Raw genomic sequence first — 25837 nt, 5'->3', positions numbered from 1 at the left:
TATAGTAGACTTTTTTAATAACATTGTACTGCAAAACCATATGGTTTTTACACATTTTGTACAGTAAATAAGGTATCTGGTCGTCATATTCTTACATTTGAGTCATGTTAACCATGGGCAGTAAGCCACGTGGTGGCAGTTTTGGTAACTAGGACGTACTCGTGAGAGAAATATGCGATCAAATCACAAATTTCAAGAGAATTAAATATAATTAAAGTTATAGTAATAAAAAAAAAATTGAGCTTTGCACAATGATTAGGATTCATCCTCGTCGGTAATTCATCAAAATTTGACAAATTTTAGTCTCGAAAAATCACAGATTGTCCAAAATAAGCCTGCATTAAATGCATTGTACAGTACATATAATACAATTTTTAAGTATAAGATCAACTCAATTTCGAGATGTTAAAATATTTACACATATATTAAATCGCGGTTTTTTTAATTAATAATTCCCCCGTAAAACGAAAATTTTAAAAAATAATCTTTAATTAATTAGAATAATTAATTTTTTCGTGTTTTGCTTCGTTTATTTGCTAACAGATGGCGATCGAGATGCTCTGTCCGCCAGATCGTTGTGACAATGTATACAGTGCATACAGACTGTACAATTTCCGGTCAATCGACTAACCGCACTTCGTAACTTTAAGGCAGGTCCCAGCTTCATACCCAGATATACAGTCAAGTGTTCTTCACTGAGCAATTGTAGACTGGCTCCATCGATCGACTGTTCCCGGAATTTCTGCAAAGAGGAGAATATTCTATAAATATTATGTTTAAATTTTGAAAATATACTTAAAAATACTGCTATTTTAGAGGCAATATACACTTAAATTAAAGCAGATATGTTTTCAAAAACTATCATAGTTATGAAATTTAGCGTGTTTCACAGATAAAACAAGATTAAGTGTATTATGAAAACTACATCAGCCTTTGTAATGCTCCTGTTGTATAGAAGAATCGTAAATATAGTCAAACCTCGATATAGCATCAATAATACTTGTGAACAGAACATCTCAAATATTAGCTAAAGAACTCTTTAATATCTGTGTATTACAAAAGATACGATTTGGCATTTCAAATGACATTGTTATCACCGTATTACATGACTGTCTGCTATAAGTTTTGTGTCTGCAAATTCATTGCTACATATAATTCTTAATGTTTGAGATTCTTCAGTTTAACGCAGCTCTCCCTTTAATGCTATGCTAGTTTCAGAAGAAATAAATAAAGGTGCTAAATTGAGATTATTTACTCTACAATAAGTAATTTTATTTCCATTATAAGTAGTTCACCTTTCAGAAAGAATAAATTTCAAAAAAGGCACACAATTCAAAATACTTTTTGCATAGATCGAGTCATTCAATAGGCCTACCTGTATTTATACATAAAAAAAAAGTACACAGTATAGGTAGCCTGCCTGTTAATACTCCTTTCCGTGATGCATAATTATGCAACGAGAATAAAAATGGTGCTTTTTAGTATAAATTCTGCTCATTAAAATCTGAAGGAAGTGCTTTATTATTGTCATAACTTCCGTAAAGTATTTAGCAAATTAATAAGAACTTACGAGGGATTTAAAAAAAACCCTTCTTACATAAAAAAAATAGTGATTTTCTATATACAATGGGCAACGTTTTTACAGTAATAAGCTAACAACTTGATTAATAACGTTATTTTCCATCTTAAATGCTAAGTGGGCTAATTACGCTTAGCATCTGTCATCTTTAGTGGAAAGTTCTGCACTAATTCTCTCGGTTTACGTCTCTTATCTCTTTATATTTATCAACAATGGTCTAAAATACAAATATCGAATGCAGTCAAACTCCGATGTAGCGTATTCCTAAATAACGGCACTCTTTATATCGCCAGTGAATACCATTGAACGGATCGCATCTATAAATAATAAACAAAAGAATCCTTTAGTATCTGTGAATTAATAAAGATACGAATGTCATTGTTATCAATAAATCACGTGACTTCCAAGCGCCCATACTCAAATTTATATGTAGACTTCCTTATTATACATTATTCTTATCTAAAATTCTTCGGTTTTGCGCCACAGTCGATTTAATGCAAATTTCAGAAGTAATCAAGCGCTAGATCGAGGTTTGGCTATTTTTATGGCTCGGAAACGAAAGTCCAACTTTAGAAACGAAAAAAAAAAACAAGTGAGCATTAATCACGTTTTTATTGTTTCATTCTATGTTAATCGAGATAATTAGGCTTTTGCCTTCCAAAGACCATCTCGGGTTCAATTTTGTAATCAATCAAACATGGCTGCCACCAGTTAATAAATGGCACGTTTCTTTGCTACTTTGCAACTTGACTTGGTCTTTATATACCTGGAAAATCGAACTACCTTCACTTGTTTCGACTTTTTTACAGATTTAAAACAACTTGATGCAGAGGAACCTTTAATATTCTGGAAAATAATTCTTAAAAAACCACAGACTTCTATAAAAATTCAATCCCTTCATCATCGATGTACAAAAACCGAAACATGAATAAAAACTAAAATCGACTATATTAAATATATTTAATTAAGGCAAAATGGTAGACGGTTAATATGAAATTTAATTAAAAATTTCCATCGATCTTCTATCACTTTGCCATCTTTTCTTTATACAACAGTGTTCATTACGCTTACAAAAATTTAATTGAGGATCTTTACTGGTTGCTTTCGTTAAACATAAATCATTAAAATAGGTAAACCATATCTATCGGCTATAAAATTAAATGCAATAAATCCATTGAATCCATCTTTAAAATAAGTAGACCGTAATTTGTCAGATGATCCAATAAATTCTTTATTCCATCACCTACTTTACTGGAAGCCTTGGGCATTGCCGAAGGACCTTCGGCAACTAGAAGTTATATCACAAAATCCTTCAGAGTCCGAAATATAAAATGTGAAATTGACTTTAAAATTCTCATTTTTCTAGTAGAAAAACCTTATACTTTCGTCATTCCCCTATCTGACGCCATAAAACGAGCTGAAGAAGTCCTCAAATGCGAGAAGTTACAGTAAACTTCTTTAAATAAGACACAATGGATTTTAAAATATCGGTATCCATTAAAAATTTTAATGGATTCGTAGAAGCTATTTTTCTCTCTTCGCAAAAATAGAAAAGTATAAAATTACAGAAAATTATTCTACCTGACAAAAAATAATTTCGTAAAAACAGGAAGTTTGGATTGAAAAAAAGAAAAAAAATATAGAGCGACTTTGATGGGGGAACCAGTCTAGTACAGAATAGGCATCAAGTGCAGGCGTGCATGAAAAGGTATTAGATGCATTGCATAAGGTCAATGGACTGGATACAGTCACAAATTGTCAACTGTTGCCCACCTTATATATTAAAAGACAGGTGTGATCCATTTGAATCAAGATTTAACAATCGACCGTTGTCATATGAAGAATAAATACTATTTCAGTGATGTATACAGAAACAATTCATGACGAAGATAGACCTTTACGTACTGCTTTCAAGTATTTTCAATCTATTTTGAAATGTGTAATATTGCCTTACTTTTTCTGTCGAGACCTTCGATAAATTCATTTCTAATGATATATATTTTTTAAATTTATATTTATTCTCCAATGAAATCAATGTTTAATCTGAAAATTATTCTCGAATGGCCTCGCGATATCCGTTATGCCTGCGGGTATTATTATTATTATTATGTTTGCAAATTTCTTATAAAATTCTTTATATTTCTAAAGAAACTTATTAAAATTGATTAAGAAATCTTGGGAAGTCTTCGAAAAACTGCTAAATCATGCATTTTTCTAGAAAAACTTGAAAATTTCTTACCAAAAATTTCAAAAAACTTAATATATTTCTAGAATTGAAACTCGTTAATTTCTACAAATCGATTTTTCAGGGGAATCCAACTCATATATCTCATCTCTCTCGTTTCTTCCACGGACTTCAATCAACGTTCTGACCAAGTTTTAAAAATTCTACTAACTCGTCACGATATAATCCAATTTCAGAGTTCAAAAATGGCAGAAAAAAAAGATAATTTATAGCAGATTTTATAACTTTCAAAGTTTTTTAGATTATGAAATTCGCCATTAATCAACAGATTGAGTTTAAAAGTATCTTTTATGTTGCAGATTTTGGTCTGTCGAGTTGTTAACTCTAACGTTTATATACGTAACTTTTACAAATGTAACCTCTTACGCCCGGAGCAAATTGTTATGCCACTCCTTAGTTTCGCATATTATCTTCACTCCGAAGATAATTTATAGTATGATAATTATCACAAGCGAGTCAATATCTTTTTTCTATCAAAGGACTCTCATAATTCTAATCATATTAAGCCGTATATCCTCGATACTAATACAGAGACCATGGTAAACAATGAGTTGTAAACCTGTAATTTTTTGTATTCCTGGATCGTTTCTTTACGAAAAGAACCGGTTATACCCTGCAGCTACCAGAAATGATCCTACCGGAAGTAGATAAATAGCAACTTCCGGAGAAAACGATAATTTGAGTACGTTTTTTCAGTTGCATTGTCTACTTTTATAAAGAAGTCTACACTAAACTTGTCATTGTTGTGACTCCGATTCTAATCAAAAGTTGAACTAGTAAATATTACGATAAGAACCCTAATTTGTACGCACATCTGGACTTTGTAATTTCAGCTTGTTTTTTTTTTTTTGAAGTAATTCAAGTTTTTCTTATTTCCGAAATTAATATATTTAAACATGTCGAAAGATCTGAATTGCTAATGGAATGAATAATTGTCGAAAGGAATTTGTTTACAGTAAAACGTAAGAAGATTTTGTCAGGTAATTTTTTAGCGAAAATAATTGATAATTCCTCCACTTCTTACCTCTACGTATTCACTGCAAGAGTCTATCGACGTCACAAATTTGACCACATCATCAACAGTCCAATGTGAAAGTTCGTTGTCCGATTGGTTAGAACAAGGTGACGACGACCGCACCCTGTTGGCAAGCTTGACGAGCACGTTGCCAGCTGAAATGTCTTGATCCGTTTGCCTACTGTCCAATAATGTTAACCAATGGGGAGCGCGTTTAGTCCTCATATTGTCTGTACATTCGTTGATTTCGTTCTTATTATGTAACACATAACATAAATCACGAGGATTAGATGGTGCCGCTAAGCAATCCGTCCTGGATTGTTTACCCGGACTGACAGACAAGTCTAGAGGATCAAATTTTGGATCACCCTCGTTCGTTCTTTTTCTAGATCCTCGAAGATACGACTCTAACTGAAGAGCACTATGGGCACTAGCGGTGCGGACAAGATTGAGTAACGTCTGTGAAGAGGGAAATTCGGATAAAGACTGTAAATCACTCAGAACTGGAGGAGATTGCTTCCTGTTGTCCATCGTTTCCAATGCTGGATTGAAGATGGGAGAAATGACGGCGCTCTTGAAACTTCCATCTAAGTTCCTCAGGAGGCCATTTGTAGGAGCACAATTTACACTGAAAATAAATCAAATTATTACAAATTTGTAAGAAATTACTGCTAAATTATATAAATTTTCTAAAAATTTCCACAGTATTCTCTGAATTAAATCTATAAAACAAGGCTGCAGATAAAAAAACCAATTTATTACCGGAGGGACCGTGGTTCAAATCCTAATTGAATTCTCATAGTTTATCACAGGTAATGTGAATCAGAAAATTATTATCCTCTCTTTTCACCACATTACTTGATCCCATGATGGTTTTGTCTTTCTATGTATGGACAAAATTGAGGCGTGCCATATCACATTGCTATGCTACGCATTACAAAACCAAACCAAACCTTGTATAACTTAAAAGGCCTATATACATTGTTGTTACCTTAAAAATCAGTCAAAAAATGTATTTATAAAAACTTCAATATCTAACTTAAAGATGAAAAGATATGTCTAGACCGGAAATTCTTAACTACATCATTTTAGAACATTAAGAATTCATCTTTTTTGGTTGGAAACAAGATGATTGTACCCCTTTTTTCGCTTCATAACTCAAAAGATAAACATCAATTCTTGCCCTAAAGAGTAACGTATAGTGTAATTATTAACATTTATTAACATACGATGCTCGTGAGAAATACCATTCCTGTAAACATGAACTATTTCTTTTAATAATAAAGAGACATTATTCTTCAAGCTTTACGAGAAATTTCCTTAAATCACGCGATTTACTTTCAATCAGTTTTAAGATTTAAGGAGTAAAAAAAGGGAAATTAAGTGGGATGATGTCGGTGCAGTTGAAAGGAACTAGTCAGGTCACTAACACCGAAATGCCAGGTGAAAAAAAACCTGTGGATTCGAACATGAACCAAATCCCGCGACAATGAGTCCCCTGAGCATGAACTAGCCCGAGGCATAGATGTTATTCAGATAGGCCAGTCTGGAGAATGGATACAGTGTTCTGACAGTTATGGAGGAAGAAGCAGGATAGGTCGTTAGAAGTAATGGGTACTCCGCCCCATTAGGGTTAGATAGCCAGGAGCTTGTCCGCGCCCAAGAATTGTGCATCTAAATACGTTGACCCGTCGCCATCTTGAATGCCCCGGGGCTGTTCCAGTTCAGGAATGATGCATGCAGTAAGGACGTCTAGTAGGTGCAGGTAATAATTTATAGCTGCGCTGGCGACAACAACAACCACCTGGATGTGGACGCTGGACCACTCCCAGGGTGGCAACGCTGTCTGGATGCGGCTCCCTTTTGCCTCTACTGATAACATGCTCTCTTTTCATCTGGCTAGCAAATATGCCTAACCATCGAGAAACCTATTTATCTTGAATGAAACTTGTCTTTATGTCTCTTTATCTTTTTCTTTACTTACAATACGTTTATAGTTTCAAAAGCCGACAAATGAATCCAACGTCTTTCGACACTTTCCTGATTCTGCAGAGCGCTGAAGCAACACAAAAATTCCGTTATTTTCCTATTTAAAACTACATTTGCCCTACTTTCCACGTTCAAGTAATCACGCCGCAGCTAATTAATAATTATTAGCTTCAGAGGGGTGAGAAAGTATATAAATAGGGTGATTTTCATCAGAATTTTGGATAGTTTACACACATTGTAAGCCCTCTTAAGTGATTTTTCAAGTAAATGCTGGAATCAAATACTTCCTAGCATTAATTATTAATTTTATGTTACTTAAAAATATGCAAATTACCCCAAAAAACATTCAAAAATTAAAGTCATTCAGATTTTCCCACCGTAGAAAATTTCCCATACGATTTTTCATCCTATCGTAACCTTTCACCGTCAAGATATTTAAAGATGCTTCTGCAATACTAATTACGGTGCTTCTTCAGTAATGATTATTTTTGTGGTTACGATTGCAAACAGTTTACGAATTTCCTGCGGTTACGTGAGTCATGCAACGGGACAAGAATAATAAAGAGTTACAAAGAGAAAATGCATCACAATAGTTAATGAAATGAGTGAAATTGTTGCACTTGTACATCCCTAGGAGATGATAATACGAAGTGAATATCAAGATGATTATTTCTTATAAACTTTAACTGAGATTCTTTCTTATGGAACAGGTTAGTCTCCGAATGGTGCCAAAGTTCAAAATGTGTGTATGCAGCAAGGTTAAGACAGTAGTAAGATTCAAACAAGAGAAATATGTTCAGCTTTAATGTCTTTCCAAGTGGTTACCGCTGCCGTGTTTATGTTTTCTTTACTATCTGCATTAATTTATATGGACTTCTTTCGCATAAACCACACGAAAATCCACATTATTCGCCATAAAGGTATGAAAATGTGTGAAAGAAACAGCAAAAAACACGTTAAAAATCGCCGGAAAAAAATACGTCGACGTTCTTTAGATAAATACATTATTATTCATCTCTCATTTGCATATGGAGTAATTTTAGATGGTGATAAGAGTGATTTTTAACACCAATTTCAATGCTTCAAGCTTATTAAAAAATTGATCTTTTGGAAGGAATCCAACTCAGTTTATCAACATTTTCATTTTTTTTATAAGAAGCTTTAATTATTTTATCTTAAAACAAACTTTTCTTGCTTATAAGACACTTAAACTTTCCCTAAAAAGACTATAAGAAGATATTAAATAAAAAATATTAAAAACATTTTTTAAATTTATTTATGGCACTTTCGTAATCGTTGTTCATATTATTAGTGAGCGTAACTCATGAGGTAACATGATTAAATCAGTATCGTTTTTAGAAATTCTGAGCAAACAATCTTCAAAAACGCAATTAAATCATCGAATTCTGATTTTTGTTAAGAGTTAAAGCGCACGAAACGATTAAAGAAAATTCAGTAATTAGGACCTTCAAATTTATCCAAAAGTTCTACAAACAAACGATTTTTATCTCCTCCATTAATGAATTTTTAAAACAATGTTCAAAGAAAGAAACCAAAAATTTCGCAGAAATATGAGTGGACCGGATGAGGTCCGAACCCACGTTATTTCCTAATCCAAACGCCGATAGCTTAGTTAATTAAAGCGTTAGGAATATAGAAAACGTGGGTTCGGATCCTAGGCGCGGCTTAATATATTTTTTTTCTGTTTATTTCTTGATTTCTTGCTTCGAGTGGGCTGTGTTTGGCGTTAAATGAAACACTTGAGTTTATTACATAAATGTATTTTTGGAATACTTTTCAGAGAATTTAATTTCCTGTTTCCTAACCCAATCTATACATAGACATGTAAGCTACAACTTCACTAATTTTGCCAATATACTTACACATATTCCGCTATTAAATGTCAGCTTTTAAACGCTAACTTTAAAATATTGTAATAAAAAATAAAAATTACATTATAAATTTAGCATAAATGAATTATTTAATTAAAAATTAATCATAATTCACTATCACTCGTGGAAAAAAACGACATTTCGAGTGGCCTGTTGCCTATTGAAAGAATAGATTTTGTAAGATTCTAGCCTAAAAATATCCATTAAAATTAACAATTTAATAACTTATAATTAAATATTATATAATAATTTTATGGTTCCTAGAGCAGTATAAACAGCATTACATAACTTCGAAAGTCAAAAATACATATAGATGGAACATATAGGTCTACATAATATGTTAATTACAATCTAGAGCTATAATTATGGCAAACTTAGATAAAAGAAATTCATCTTTACAGTAATTAATTATAGATATAACACACCGTAAAGCACAGTTTTCGAAAGAAGGTGACGTCCTCCACCTTGCAAAGGGTCGAGATCGAAAAGTGCTCGACGTGTTTTTAGTATTAGGAGCCTTCGAACTTCCTTCGGGATGTAAATTGACTTGAGGCGTTTGTGGACGCACGTTATTGATATTACTCGACATAAAGATGGATATTATTTTGTTTGACAAGCACGGAACTCAGGTCAACCACTCCGTGGCTCGTCACGCTCTTTCGTATAACCTAACCTTACTTCGGTCGAGCCTCATCACGGAAATTTCTGTATCCATTGTTTCTCCGGAAATACCAATTTCCTACTTTGTGACTTGAAATTTTTGCATTTTATCATTTTTAAAAATATTCATTACATACCATTTGCATAAACCGAATCAAATATGCTTACTCTTGTGTGATTTTACACGCAAAGAATAGGATGCAAATCCCTCTTTTCATGTCAATTTTTAAATGGATATATACAGACTTCTGTATATTTGTTTGTGAATAAAAGGTTGGCGTATGTTATTCTGCTCATTCTATGCACAAGAGTTGCATATGCCAATCCTCTTCTAGGCTTTCTATACCAGAATAATATGCCATACTCTGAAGCATTCTATACTCCAAAGTATCGTGTAATATATCATAGCAAAGAAACTATTCATTATAATATAGAAAGAGAATAACAGAATAATAAATAAATATCCCATTATTTAACTAGCTCTTTCAGTAAATTTTATGAATTTTAATCTTTTTAAACAAGTATGGTTCTCGAATTTCATTATCTACATTAGTCTAGGATTAATGGATATACTTTCTGATATTTTCTCATAAAATTCTGATTTCTGATAGAAAAGTTTGGTAATTTTTTAATTCAAAAACTACTGATTTTTATATTAAATAACATTCAAACAGTTATTATATCGTAAACATCAAAAAATTTATTTTATAGGTCCAGAGCAATATAAGTTACATAAGGTCTTGAGTGACCAATTCATGGCAAACAACTACCAAATAGGCAAAAAATGAAGTATAAATTTATTATATCCGTATAAAAATCACAATATAAAATACGCGAGTACGTATTTGTAACAATTTTTTTTAGATATAAAAACAAAGTTACACCGGGATAACCCCATTTCTCCATAAAGTATTCTATTATTATGAATGACGCGCACTGATAGGAAAACAGGAAAATCGGTGCAGTGTTTGGAAAGCTTTTGACATAATAAATAAATATGCACGGTTTTGTTTTTATTATTTTCATTTAATTATAAGGTGCCATAAAAGTAGTCCCCATATAGACTAGTTCCTCGTACGAGACGATAAAGAGCAGAATTTCAATCAGTAAGTTACGCCCTTTTGATGTTGAAATAATAAGATTTGTTTATTTTAAGTCTTTATACGACTTCTTAAAATGTTAATATCTTAAAATAAACAAAGTTTTAACCATTTTAACGAAGGAAGAATCGGTAACCGAGAAAATTACAAAAATTACATTTTCTTTTTAAACTACTTGATTTTTCTTTATAACAATTAAATGCCCAACAATTCTGTGGAGTTTTTCGGTATTTTAGAAAAAGGAGATCTTATCTATATACTTAATACACAGAAGTACAAGTGATTGATCGCGTAACACATAAGAGCGAACCGATCACGCAACGTAATGGCGTGTTTTAGACAAAACAGAAAATCGATTACACTTCGATTTTGGCTTTATGTCTGGTGTTCGAGTAACGAACTTAATTTCTATTATTCTTCAATCGGTCTTCTGTTTCGTATGCATCACACAATACCGAAAACGGAACACGTAACACAAATTCAATCGCAGAAGATCGAAAACAGGACGTATAATATAGGATCGATCACAGAAGATCGAATTATGTTAAGAGTATTGTTTAAATATTACAGAAGATCGATCAAGTGATTGAAGAAATTAACGTAACGCGACTAAGTATAGTACCTACAGTTTTATGACACTTATTAGATGGAAAGGCTGTCTAACAATTCGTAAAGAAGCGCTCACTAACAAAAAAGACACAATTGTTAAAAAAATCGATTAATAAATCAAGTTTAAGAAACAAACAATCATTGCGATTCGTTGAAATTGTCGGTCTCAACACACGAGTCGTAAATTGTCTCATCGTGCTAATAACCAAGCTAATCTATGAAGGCTTTTCCTATGTAGTAACGGAAAAAAAGGAGGTTCACGTCCTATTCAAACCGAGAAACCCTTTTATTTATGTGTGAGAAGGTCTAGGCTAAACAATACTTCATTAACAATATATACCTTTTTACAAATAGGGCATTATGTAACGGTCCATACACTATTACCAAATGTAACAGCATCTTAAGTTTTTGTGGCTATCAAAAAGTATCTTTATAGACCTCTACTAATTACTCTATCTTTTGTTTATTCGGCTCGAAAATAAACTATCCTCGATTCAAACTGTCCTCTTGTTCTCATTTTTTTTAAATGATATATAAAGGATCTACTGATCTCTAGGATAAAGGAACAATTTATTCCTTTATCCTACAAGTCAGTACCAAATTCTTTCTACATTGATCTACTCTCACCTTAGGCAATTCATATAAACAGCCACTGTTTTAATCTATTTTAATGTCTCAATTCTTCAAAAAACAATCAAAATTCGAACTTTTTTTAGAAAGTCGAACATCGAAACACACGAATTAAATTCCTGTTTCTGATTAAAAAACAACAGAATCGTTACAAAAATCAATGATAAAACCATAAATTTACATCTTCCCGAAGGCCTGCTCGTTACGTGTTTTAAAATTAAACTTGAATCCAAATGAAAACAAATTATATGTAAGTGAAATTACGAATAATATTTTAAATAAATATTATAAAGTTAACATCGGTAAGGAACGATTTCTAAATTATTGGTCTAGAAGAATGTCTTTTTTCGTGATACGATATGCTTAAATGCAGAAGAGACGTTTGATTTATGTGAACCATTAAACCATCGCAATATGCAAATTTTATAGCAAGGTTACAACCCTCTGTAGTTTAATGAGAATAATAAAAGACGAATATGAGCCAAAAACCATAAATAACAGTTTGTTTGCCAAACGGTACACAATTAAGATATTAGTTTACAGCAGACAATTAACTGAATGTATAAAACATGCGAATCAGATTAATGAACATTTATTATATTCAGTGACATCAAAGCGCACGTTAATTATATGTAAGAGGTAGAGTAAAATTCGAGAATTCGCGTTAATGAGCCTCATCTACAGAATATCTAACTCTATCACTATAAATAGGTTAGTCCCCGTTACGCAAAAAGTCGATGTTTTCGGAATTAGAATGATCGTCACTAGAGCGTAACAGGTAAAACCTCAACCCTGTTTAATATTATCTTGCTAATTGTTAACGTGCGACCGATTCTATGATGGAACCATTACAGAAATGGAACATAAATCGAAACGGTCCAAAGATGTCAGAACAATGAAACAAAGCAACCGTTAATTAGAAAAACAATACTAATTTTAGCTAATCTAGCACACGAGGAGGTAGTAAATGAAAGACGTTCATATTTAATACGTGAGAATAATGTACGAGGTGTAAGGGGGTTGGCGACCGTTTGCCCCTACACGTCACTTAAAACTATTAAAATCTTTACACTCGATAGTGTTCGAGGGATACTCGTGATTGTTTAGGCCTAGTTAAGATAAAGCTAGCCCGAGGAACCATCACGAATCGGTCACCCGACAATAACTACAAACGATGGAAATAACGATTAGCCGGAGGTTGCTATTAATTATTGTTTATAAGTTACACCCATTATCAATAAGCGCAAGACGAAAAAAAAGGGTATAGAGAAAATTACTTACGATTCTTGCGCATGCTGATTGTTGTACTTTGCAGCCAGACTCCTCATGAAGTCACTGTAGTTGCGAGTCATCATCTCCATCTGTTTGATGACGGGTGTGCCACACAACAAATTATTGGCAGAGAAGTAATCGGCAGCCGAACTCTCGGCGACCGACGCCCTACCCGAGCTAGGGCTCTGTGAAGGGCTGATGTCGTCGGGCTCGGGACTGTACCTCTCCACCTTGACGGCTACGGAGTCACCTGCATCGCTTTCCACACCACTAGGACTTAGCTTGTCTGTAGGCATATCGGTGTTTCGCCCTTTGAACGAAGTACCAGGGCGGTGCATGGGAGATGTCTTCTGGGGAGGGGACAGCTTAGCACGCGCAGTCCAGGCACCCGTAACTGGCTGTTGACCTCGGGACGGCGGCGTTCTTTGGGATCCTGGCGGTTATTGGGCCATCCCTGCCCTGGGGCAAAGCACCGTTTCACTTCTGGTCCTCGCTGGTTGTTGAACTCCTCCTGGCCGGTCTGGCAGAGATCTAGGAAAACAACAGATACGCTTAAAAAAACCGACTCACCCGGCAACGTGATACTAAGTAGTGCGGAACGTGATGGACACGCGTTCTGCGTGACAACCGCACGCGTCCCGGTACCCCCCGCAAAAGGGGCCAGAAAAACGAGTAGTTGGCGTAACACGAACTGCCGCACGGTTATTCATCATAGAAATAGTCTTTTCGGGTAACGAACCGTACAGTTTTTTTTGTGTTTGCTGCCAAAATACGCGTTCTTCTCTGTATTTTATAAGAGCAGGTGCTCTAAATTTTCCTCTAACAGATAATTGTTTCCGCAACCTCCCTGCAAAAACAAGCACCTGTTGTTGGAGAAGACTGCCATTGGAGGGTTCTACCTAGCAGGTGTGCCCATACTTTCAAAGTTTATTCGTCACGTAACTAAAGATATAAAAAAAGGGACTAATCCATTGACATAAAATGATGTTGGAAGAACGTGATATCTTTAGATAAAGATGACCGACATTTACATCTTTTCTTTAACGGGAATAAAATCAGGCTAACCTTGATATAGGCTACTATCTGAACCGATGTCAAACAGGTGAACAACACAACATTATTGAACGCCGTTTTTTTGTTAACGTGACTAAAGAATTGCCCGAGTCACAGAAAACTTTGAACATTTTCTTTTATACTCAGAATTATGTCATTTTTTGGACAAAACCGTGATTCTTTTGTTCGCCAATCCAGGAAGATTCACGATATTAATAACAACAAAAATTATTTCAGTAAAAGATAAAAATTTATATAAATATATTCTAAAAACAATCAAGTAGAACCTTTAATTAATTAATTAATTTTTGGATATATTTAAATCTTGGAACTAGACAATAGTACTTTTTTTTGTAATCGATTGCTCAGACTCCACTGTTACGATCGATCACTTCAAGTCTGACGAATAACGTTGTTAATCGATTATTTTTTGTGAATTTTATATTCTCGCGTGCTTCAAAATTTTATTTTTATTAAGCTCATCAAAGTATATACATGCAAATTCTACATTTTTAAGCACATAAGAACACGTACCACATTTAAATCATACCTCTATCAATTACAACAAATAGCCTTCATAACATTTACATCTCTTAATTGACACGTATGTCGGTCTGTTCATATTCTAAAATGCAACGATTTTTATATTACGTAATTTTTAAAATTTATTTTAGATATCTTTCAGCTTTAACGTGATATTATTTCATTAAAAGCGTCACGGTTTACGAAGTCGGAAAAGCATTCATTACGATGCAAAAACCTTCCGGGATATGACGAACTATTGAGGGTAATAAAACGAAATATTATCCAAAATTCTAAAAATAATCTTTCGTTGTGGCAAGTTATAACTCTTTTATTAATTTTGTACAATCAAAGGCGAAAGAATCACAACTTAAGATAAAAATACGAGGTTTTTTTACAAGGTGAAAGGAGCATGAAATTAGTCTTGCTTCTATAAATCTAGTTAAATTATATAATACTTCTCTCAATTAAACAATTACATGTAGAGGAATGCGAGATGTGTGCACAGGATGCAGAATTCGAGTCGATATAATTCCCACACCTGATCGGCATGTCCTGTTTCTCACATCGCACGTGTGACACCTACTCTATCGGCCAACATCCGGGCCCTGTTTTGACCTTGGCATTAACAGGTCAGGGGAGGTAACCACAGGCTGCACCTGTCTCGCGCACCTCCACGTCTGCGTGGGTTCAGAACTGCACCCAGTGCAAGCAACGCATACACATACACATACACATATACACATACACACCACGCCCTTAGCTTTTTCATCCATTGTAAATTTCTGTCACGCATCGGCAATACCCGACTTTAATTGGTAGGGTAATTACGGCAGAGACTGGTGTCCAGTTCTCACGTGTATATCAAACCTTCTAATCACTCTGTGACCTCTTCACATATGTCACACATACAAGCAATGACATCGTTTATAAGATTGGGTGGGTCAGGGTTACCTCGGGCATCGGGGCCTCGTTGGGTGGGGTCTGCACTTTTTCAGTCACTCTCTCTTTCTTTCTCTCTTCAGTTTCATCCTACTGTTTTACCTTCTATCTTCACCTGTTCTATTATCTACTCTGATAATTGAGAGACAACTTTAGTCGAAGGATAATGGATACAGCGCTTTTCAAAAAAAAAAAAAACAAAAGATAATTTCCAATTTAATAATGTACTTGGGTATGAGAGATTACTGTTTTCTGTATTAAAATATTGCATTCTATTTTAAAAACACCGCTTTCTAGTAAACAAAAATTGATTTCTATTTTAGAAAACGACATTCTTAATCTAATGGTTTCGTACTGTTCTAAAAGGTTGACTTATATTCTTAAAAATTGCTTTCTAATTTACAGTTTATTTGCTTTATAGTAAATAATAGTTAATATTTTTATACCAAAATATTACATTTTAAGTACTACTTTTTACTGTAAAAAAATTAATTTATCTGCTAAACAATTGTATGACATTCTAAAATGTAACCTACTTTCCTTATATTAAAACATATCTTGTAGTGTTAACAATATTCGCAATAAATAGTACTAAAACTGCTTTATGTTCTAAACACTTGTTTCTAATCTGAAGACTGCTTTCTAGTCTAAAGCTTGGTTTATATTCTAGAAAACTATATTTTAATATAGAGGTTGATTTATGTTCTGAAAACCTACTTGTTATTCTTTTTCTTTCTATACTAAAATATTGCATTCTAACAGTAAGTTAAACATATTTTTCTATTCTAAACATCTGCTTTCTATTGTAGAACATTACTTCATATTCTAAACAATTGCATAATGTATCTCTCTATTCTAAAATATACTTCTACTGTTGATTATATACATTGTCAACAGTATAAAAATTGCTCTCTACGTTAAAATATTGCACTATTATAAATACTGTTGTCTATTCCAAACACTGGATACACTAGCAGTGTGAAACTATCAACAGTAAAAGGTACATTTTAGATTAGAGAGAGCAATTTTCTAACAATTATCCCATTAAAATTGAACTTCATATCGTAAAATAAATTGAATAATACTGTAATTGGACCCTCCAAAATTTAATTTTTATTTATTTATTTACAATAGGAATTCCTATTAAATTTTAAATTAATGTATAAGTTATTACTAGAAAATGTCAAGTAGCAGGTAATATCTGGTAGTTGAAAATCGAGAAAAGTAACTTTCTCATACCGAAAAGTATTTTTATTAAGGAAAAAAAAAACTAGTTTTGTATAGTGTAATTGCTGATTTTTAATGAGAAAAACATCAACAAAACAGCTTTTAAATTTTATCTTTCATATTTAAATTAATTTAAAATTAGAAACTACCATTAAAAATTAAAACAAATTATCGCGTTACAGAGAATTAAAAAGTTTATCTAGCGTCCATAAAAATATAATATAATTTAATGGAATTTTAAGCGTATTTTTGTTAACCTTGTAAAAATACTTCTCAACACGTCGATCGCGAGCTACACGAAAGACTCATTTTAATACTTTTCCTACGGAATAACCGAACTTTACGAAAAGATTGAGAAACACTGTTGATAATCAAACAAGATTGAGTAAATGTAGATAAATTGAAATATACGACAAATTTATATAATTTTAAATATAATTTCTAATCAAATTTAAGATATTTATATACATTTCCAACTAGTCGATCGCGGGCCATACACTCAATGATTTTGCAATAGCATAAACGGAGATCTTAGAAAAGGTTGGGATATAGCATATAGTCAGGTTTACAAGCCAAATGAAGCGAAATAAATATAGATCTACAAAAGAGATAAGAGCATCACACAAATTAATAATGAAAATATAATTTTTAAATGTGTTAAGGATTATAATACTTGGAAATAATAGAAAAAGTATAGCTAACTCTAACAGATTTTACAGTAAAAAAAAGGTAAACAAAGTTGACAATCGTAAGATTTAAAGAAATTTTTAAGTGTTTTTATTGGGGATCAAAAAATTCGAGTCTTAAGTGTCAGGAAAAATAACTAGAAGCAAATCCTATTACATTGAAGACGTTTCATTTGTTCTGACAGCGCACAAAAACAACCCCAGGCCATAATATTACATAAGCACTCTGAGGAGGCACAAGTCTCTACCTAGTAGTTAAATGACAATTTTAAGAAACAAGACAGTTGAGGCTCTCACTCCCTTATTCACAATACTCTACCCCCCTCTTCCGCCTTAAATTTCCCTATAAAAATTAGGTTATTAACGAAAAATTTTGATAATTTGCATAAAGAACTTTTATTTCGATTGATAAATTAAGGAAGTTATATATATCAAACCAACCCCCCTATATTTGGGAATATCCAGGCATTGCCCTAATTATTATTTTTAAGGCATTAATCATTAGGGCAACCCACGCACGCCTGGGGGCACCCACTTGGGAGGCTCTCTCTCTCTCTTTTTTTGTAATGCCTCGGGGACACGAACGATTATAGAACTGGCTCCGAACTCACGTGATCTATTAAGAGTCTTTAGAAGACTCCCCAATGGCTCAGCATCTTACGCCATTAATTTACCTTCCACCCTTCTACTCCATAGTTTATAATTAGAAAGACAAAACGTCGAAGACGCACAGAAAAAACACCTCTTTCCCATTTTGTAAATGTCACAAATTATTGACCGTGACAAATAGATTGTGATCACTTAGTCCTACTTATATTAAAGTAGGCCAAAGATTTTAAGTAGGACCGTGCTTAATGCCAAGACGTTTAATGATTAGAAGGGCAGAGAACTCTTTCTTTAGTGTGACGTATCGTTTGTGACGATTTGTCACACGAAATTAGCGCATTGGATCGCTTTACTTCATTCCATTACTCTTCGTGTCACTGATACTCCATTCAACTTATATTGATTATCTGTACAAAAATAGCAATTAATAACATTTCGCACGCTATAAATTATGTTTCATTCATTAAAATATCATCTAAATGTATCTTTCTTCTATTTAAAACCAATTATTAACTGTAAGATTAAACGTGTAACTTAAATTTGCGCATTTTTGTCACTTAAATTACTTCATTATACATTTAATATTATAAATTATAAAGATTTATTATACCAAAGTTCTTGAACATGCAAAAATATTCGAGAATATCTTATTTTCCGAACATTCAATGTCCAATATTTTTGAATATTTAACACTAAGTACCAGTATCTGATATCCTCTCAACACTAACACACTATATCATATGAAATAGATAATATTTGATACATTCAATACGTCAATACATTTGTATTTAAATATATTTTTTAATATTCTATATTATATTTTAGAATATCTAATCATACGCAATATATGATAGACATACCAATCTAACACTTTTTTATTTTGAACATCCATACGGGGCCATCCATTAATTACGTATACAGTTTTTGTCCACTTTAGACCCCCCCTGTTCTGTCAGTAGTGTACTTTTAGCAAACCCTCCCTTTTAATTATATGTACGATAGTTCATAGACCCCCTGAAATTAAAGAAATGACTTTAAAAAGTTCTGTAAATATTTCTTAACTCATAGTTTATTCACGTAACTACACTTATAAGAACAAATTTGTATGCTACTAATACCATTAAAAAAGCCCACTTGAACAATACTACGACCCCTCTCTCTCCCCATCGTGTACAACAATTTACTTTTAGCGACCCCTTCCCTCCCTTAAACTGTATATGTAATTAATGGGCAGCCCCATGTTTTAAACATTAAACACACAGCATTTTTTAACATCTTTTGTGCATATTATATTTAATATATTTGAATATTTAGCATTTGTGAACATTTAAATGGCAAGTATTTTGAACATTTACCATGTTTTAAACATCCAATACACAATACTTTCTATCACTTCAAACTTTTCGGATATCCCATTAAATACTTTTATGAACCTCATCGTATATATTATTATTCTAATTTATAAGGAAAAACAAATATAATGAATTATATAGAAATTACATAAAATTTTAATAACACTACCAAGAAAAATAAATAGTAAGCTTTACTTCCTTATTAATAAATGCTTCTCTAATAACTGTAAGGACGTTCATAATGGGTTCATTTTATTATTTTAAACTATAATTAAAGCCCAAAAGAAGGGTATAATTGCATACACCATAAAGCAGTAATAACCAAATATTTACTTTATAAATAACTATACAAAAAGAAACATTTTTTAAATGTAATTTTAACGTGCCTGAAGGTAATTTTCGAAGCTATTAAATTATTTTTAATTCGTTAAAGTATCCTGTCATAAAATCCGATATGAATCTAACCTCGATAGATGATATAAAAGTGACAAAAATTTTTCTGATCCTCCACCTGAAATCACGTGACTTTACTGATCTTTCAATACCAGTAGCATGAAAAAAAGTAAAGTCAGGAAGTTTATAATTCAGACAGAATGAGAACACAATGTAGAGTAGGTCAAGGAATGGCGGTGGAAAACTAAAAAAAAATAAAAAAAGAAAAAAATTCAAAAAAATCAAAAAAGACAGTTCCTTGTCGGTATTTTCATCGCATAAGCGATAAAACTGATGACGATCAACACACTAAATTCTAAACCTTTCTGACGTCATTTCCTGTATTCAGACCAGCTGTTAACATGTTTTGACCTTAGTTACAAGGGTCAGGGTTGCCTCAGTCATTACAGAAGGGTTAAAGCGTCTGACTAGCATTATCCTAAATTTATACGGACTGACAGTAATTTCTAACGTTTAATCAACAATCGCAAAATGAAATTTATGAGTTTTGTACTGCGTAATAAAAGATATTAAGTGGTTAATTTGTACAACCATCTGGTAGAAAATATATATTTTTATATATGAATTTTAAAAAATTGAGCCAAAAGTTGGTGTATTTTTTAAATCAAACTTTACAAAACAGGAGTTATAATAAGTGTATTTATACATAAAGGATACTTAAAATACGTACACACACATATAAAGACCTACTAATACATATAATTATACATAAAGATGTATACTTACACAGAAGAGGTACAAATACGTGTACATATACATAAAATGGTACTATACGTATATAAGTCATGCATATTTACATGAAATTATATAATATATTTAAGTACTACTAAATAATTTGCATAAAATATCTTAAAATTATATAACATCAGTTTGGAAATTTTTATATAAACTTACGCATTAAAAATCGTATAATTAACATTAAAAATATGGAGAGTGCTTACCTTTAACAATGAATATTATAGGCACCACTTGCAGAACTCCTATTAAAAAAAGGAGAAACGAATATATTTAATTATTAAAGATAATACAATTGCTGATCTTAAGAAAATTTTATATCATTAAGATGTACAATTATGTTAATCTGTTGACACGAATGTTAAGTTGTGACTTTCTGTACAAAAGATACGGTTACGAGCACCTGACAACACCATCCATCAATACCCAAATTCATCACTAGAAATAACAATAAGGGTGAAGTAAAAATGTAAGGGGCCACAGCACTTTACTGCTATTAGTTTCATCAACAATAGAGCACAACATATTCTAACATGAAGATTATTCATCTAACAATGTCGGATGTCAACCGACGATGCTTTCTATACAAATCTTTTCACTTTACAGATTAAAATCTTACTTGTTAAATTATTATTATTTTGTTTAAAGCTTAATTTACTTTCTATACAATTTTTAGGACATAATTTTGATGGAAAATAAATATAAATAACTATCTTAAGTTGAATATTAAGCGAAGGGTTGGGAGGAAAAGGTATATAAAATATTCATAACGATAGAGCAAAAAATATGCAAGCAGGTTGATAATATTTTCTCACGAATGATATCCCTCCCATTTATTTAGGGTTTCAAGGCCCTTTCCGCTATGCATTCTTCGAATTTGTGATCACTATGCTCCAGGCCTCAACCACATATTCATTATTTTGGAATGGCAAACTCATCAAAACTCTTGCAAAACTGAAGAAACAAGAATAAATTACCAATAGCTCTATTTATAATTTGCTTCTCCTGATACATAAAACAGATATTTATACAGAATAATATTCATCAGCGAAGCGTTTCACGTTACTTCAAAACAAAGAAAGCATTATTCATTGAATTTTTTTTATTCTAAAGTGAAATTACTGTACTGGCTTCCAACATATCAAATCTAAAGATAAGAGATATCAGGCATAAGGAGGGAAAACACTGAGCCAAAATGAATCTTCCAAGTAGATTGTTGAATACATCAGATAGGTTTTTTCTCATGTATGTATGTGTATGTATATATATATAACAGGGAGTGTCGGCATCATTTTTCTCAATGTAAGCACACACGTGTTATCATAAATTTCCACAACGAACAAAAGGAATTGGGTGTGAACGGGAACCAGGAAAGATTTCGAACTAACTACTCCAGTTTTGAATTTAGAAAGTTTCAATCTTTAAAACATTTCATTCACGTAACTCCTGTTAGATGCAAATCCTCAATTATACATCTTTATCTGGGTTGCACCCCGCACGCTACAGGCAGCCTACCTTATAAGAATTACCTAAAGCGCAACAGCGGCATATTTAATTCCCCCAAGTTAAAAAAAAGGAAAGAAAATATAAAATTATTTATTTATTAGTATTATCGATATAAACTGTACAATAATTTAAAAATTACTCTGTTTATAATTGGCGTGGTAATTAATTAAGCAGTTATGAAGCCGGTACGGTACATACGCGAATTATTTATTTTTTTAAAGTAACGTTTAAGTTTAAAGGTAGATAAAGCAAAGCGTCGGCCATAATAGAAAAGCAGAATGTAGTCAAAATGCGGGACATACTTACACGAATAGAGAGCAACATCGGTCGAAAGTTGTGACTGGAGCATGAGAGCTACCTTGACCCGACTCGTACTAAAAGGCGTGGTACAACATGATCTACTCCTGTCCTATATGTTATCTGTAGGGCAAGGCAAACACAGCTTCCCACGACACTGCGACAAAATTTCACCAGCAGAAATCAAATTAGTAAACCGGTTTCCTAACTTCGCTATAAGAAAAGCTGTTGACAACATCCCCGGGGCCACATCCCACAGGAACAGCGACCTTCACATTCTGACATCTCCGATTAGCACTTTAACCTTTGGGTCGACAGCCATCTGCCAATGCTTCTCTCCGGACACACCCGAACCATTGAGCATGCGCGCAGACCGTACCGTGTCGTCGACGTAACAGGAGCCAGAGAGATAGAGCGGCTAGTGTAGAGGACCCCAAACTGTCATCTGGATCGCTGCAGGTGTATTGACTGATTCGACCTCTGCCGTGGGAATTCTCTCTTTTGTAGCTAATTTTGGATAGAGGAAACCACTATCGTGTGAAAGTGCCCGATAAATATCTTTTTGCCTAACGATTTCGCTTTTTTTTTCTATTCTTTATTTAACACCGAATAAAAATCTACTTCTTTACTTTTTAAAGTTAGCTGCTCGGTGTTACGATTCTAACGCTTATATTTAGATTTATTATTTTTATATCTGATCAAAATTCGCTTTACATTCTTAACTCGTAAAATATCTTGATAGGTACATAAAATATTCGACAACGGCCACGGAATATTCAGTTAAGTTCGAAAAATATTCGAATAGAGTCGCAAAATATTTGAACAAAGCCAAAAAAATATCCAACTGCATCCAAAAAATTCAGTTAGTCCACAAAATATTCGAATATATATTACAAACTATTCATTTAATATATAAAATGTTCAGTCCCCAGACATACGAACGAACGTCACAAAACATTCAATTATTTCACAAAATATTCCAATAAATGCTATCAAATATCTGTAAATTCACAAGATATTCGAATAAACACCATAAAATATTCAGTTAGCTTCCAAATATTTAAATAAATGCGCAAAATATTCGAACAAAGGTCAAAAAATATTTATTTAGTCCACAAAATATTCGGTTAATTCCCATATATTCAAATAAATGTCAGAAAATATTAAGTTACGCCCACAGTTTATTCAATTGGGTTCATAAAAAAATGTTGAATAAGAGATTTAAATGGGTAGATAAATAGAAAAATATTCAGCACTACCCAAAATATTCAGTTAGCTCTTAGAAAATATGCAGGTAATTCCAGAAAAAGTGATATTTACTGACAATTAAAGACAAGAGACATCGTTTTTTATCACTTCCTTTTGTTTTCCGAAACAATTCTATCAGTTGTAAGGTTATTTTAAAACATATGAGAAACAAATTTACGCGACTAATTATGTACAGTAACAAGGATAACAGGATTTATTTCCTCCATGCCATATATGGCATTTCCTAGTGGACAGCGGCTAAAGTTGATGTTTAAATGAACTTTTTTCACATTAATTTCCTTAAAGAATGAATAATAAAATGAAAAAATAACTTCAGAATTCCCATTTCTAAAAATTAAGACCTAATTTTAACATTTTTACAGTTATTCTTCACGATAAAACGTACACATTTCTGGTTATTTATATAGAAATACACAAGAAGTGCACGTACTTTTGGGATTATTCTGCCTTAGCTCTAAGCTCTAAAGAAAAAAAAAAACCACGCTGTAAGAACCTTACTGTCGTTTGTAGAAGATAAATTAATAGAGTAAATACAATATTTTAAATTGTGGATCCAAGCGTGTCTAATTTAAAAATGAGAAGCCCGCGGCATAGCAGGGTGCTCACACACACACACACACACACAACCAAATTTCCAACACGTGACGCGGAGATAATAACGTAATACGAGTCGATATCCGAGAAAAATTCCTCGGTGTGTCTAATTTGCATATCGTAGCTAGCAGACTAACTCGGAAAATTAATCTGATAGCCTACACTTTATACCTTTATACCGAGTTACATGCTCGTTAAGACGGCTGGAGTACCTTCTGGTAAAGACACTCTATAAGAAAATCTAATCAATATTTCTGTACCTAATAAGGCAGAAATTTAAAATTTTAAAAAAGAAAAGGAATAAAAATAGTAATGTCAAAGTAAATTATAATAGTTCCGCTCTGTGTTTCAAAGATTAAGAATAGAAATACACACTTAAATACGCCTCAACTGATAACATTTTTCTTGGATATTTCGATATTTATGTCAAGAGCTACGTAAAACATAGCCTAGAACTTAATAAAATCAGAACGTAGAATAATATAGGACTACGTTAAATTATTTAAATCAAATAAATTAATTTCTTTATTAAACAATTGATAGAAATTTTAATAATGGGGAGAGTTAAATACGTATTTTTGGCGTGTATTTAGATTTCAATAACTATAAAAAGGATGCCAGAGAATCATTTGGCTCGGGTACCACTTGCAGAATTTAGTCTTGTTTTTTTAATGCGAAAAAAAAACATAATAGAAAAGTGATATAAGTTAAAATATCTTTTGTAAATATATGAAAAATATTTGTTTTATTGATTTTATTCATAGATTTTTATGACCATCGAAGAGGGATAGACTCCATCTCACCTTTCTCGAAACCTGGTATTATATAAGACAGCGATGGCATCCGCCCCCTCTCCTCAAGCCTGATATTATATAAAACTATGATGGTCCGGGACCCGATTACACCCTTCTCAGTCTGTGATATTATATACTACCATATATACAGCCATTTGTAATGTAAATTCTAACAAATCGATCTCCAACGAGAAAGAACAGCTTATAAATTAATGTCAACGTATTGCATGATAAATATTGCACGAATGTATAACACGAATCGATTACCTAAGATATAATTGCATTTAAATCGTTTTATTTCATTTATTTTGAAGTTAAATTTAGCCCTACACGAGAAATTCGTATAAAAATATAAACTCAAATACAATTTTCCACTCGAGAAAATTGTATTTAAGTCGGATTTCTAAAGAGAAAACTTCAGAAAAGATAGCTTTAGGAGTAAAATATTTTCTTCAATGCCTCAAAAATTGGTTATTTCAACCGTGTAAAAGTATACTTCTATTTTCGGGATAAATAAAAATTTCTGAGAATTCATTTGGAAAAGAGAATAAATCTGTCTCCATACCTGGAAGAGATAGTAACTTTTCCAAGAATGGAGATCTTTCCTTACCATTTATTAAAATTTAGCTCTGAACATGTCAATTATTGCCGCTTGCATCATTGCTAGAAATTTAGATATATGATGAAAGTTAAGTATCTCTCACTACAATCATTAGTTTTGATGCCCTGAAATGAACACTGCATTAACTTTTCTAATATGCCACACGCGTAAATTTCAAGTAAAAATCCGTCTAGATTTTATATATACAC

General features: G+C 32.6%; 1 protein-coding gene across 8 annotated transcripts in view; it reads right to left on the bottom strand.

Moving 5' to 3' along the window:
- The window catches only part of LOC136973288 (polycomb protein SCMH1-like), a 44760-nt gene continuing 18923 nt past the window's right edge, over positions 1-25837 (bottom strand). For 3 of the 8 annotated variants that reach the window (XM_067268014.1, XM_067268013.1, XM_067268012.1), the window contains exons 2-5: positions 20774-20812; positions 13001-13522; positions 4849-5467; positions 1-742 (exon numbers count right to left, since the gene is read on the bottom strand). In XM_067268014.1, the coding sequence (XP_067124115.1) occupies positions 530-742; positions 4849-5467; positions 13001-13329 (1161 nt within the window). In that variant the 5' untranslated portion in view covers positions 13330-13522; positions 20774-20812 and the 3' untranslated portion in view covers positions 1-529. Of the gene's footprint in view, positions 743-4848; positions 5468-13000; positions 13523-15520; positions 15701-20773; positions 20813-20901; positions 21244-22379; positions 22957-25837 lie in introns of those variants that run through there. The other 5 variants (XM_067268018.1, XM_067268016.1, XM_067268011.1 and 2 more) reach the window with 4 other exon arrangements.

This window comes from Centruroides vittatus, unplaced genomic scaffold, assembly GCF_030686945.1.
Source record: "Centruroides vittatus isolate TY-2023 unplaced genomic scaffold, ASM3068694v2 contig_3127, whole genome shotgun sequence".
NCBI lineage: Eukaryota > Metazoa > Arthropoda > Arachnida > Scorpiones > Buthidae > Centruroides > Centruroides vittatus.
The sequence above is the reverse complement of the archived record's forward strand: the minus strand, read 5'-3'. Positions and strand labels throughout refer to the sequence as shown.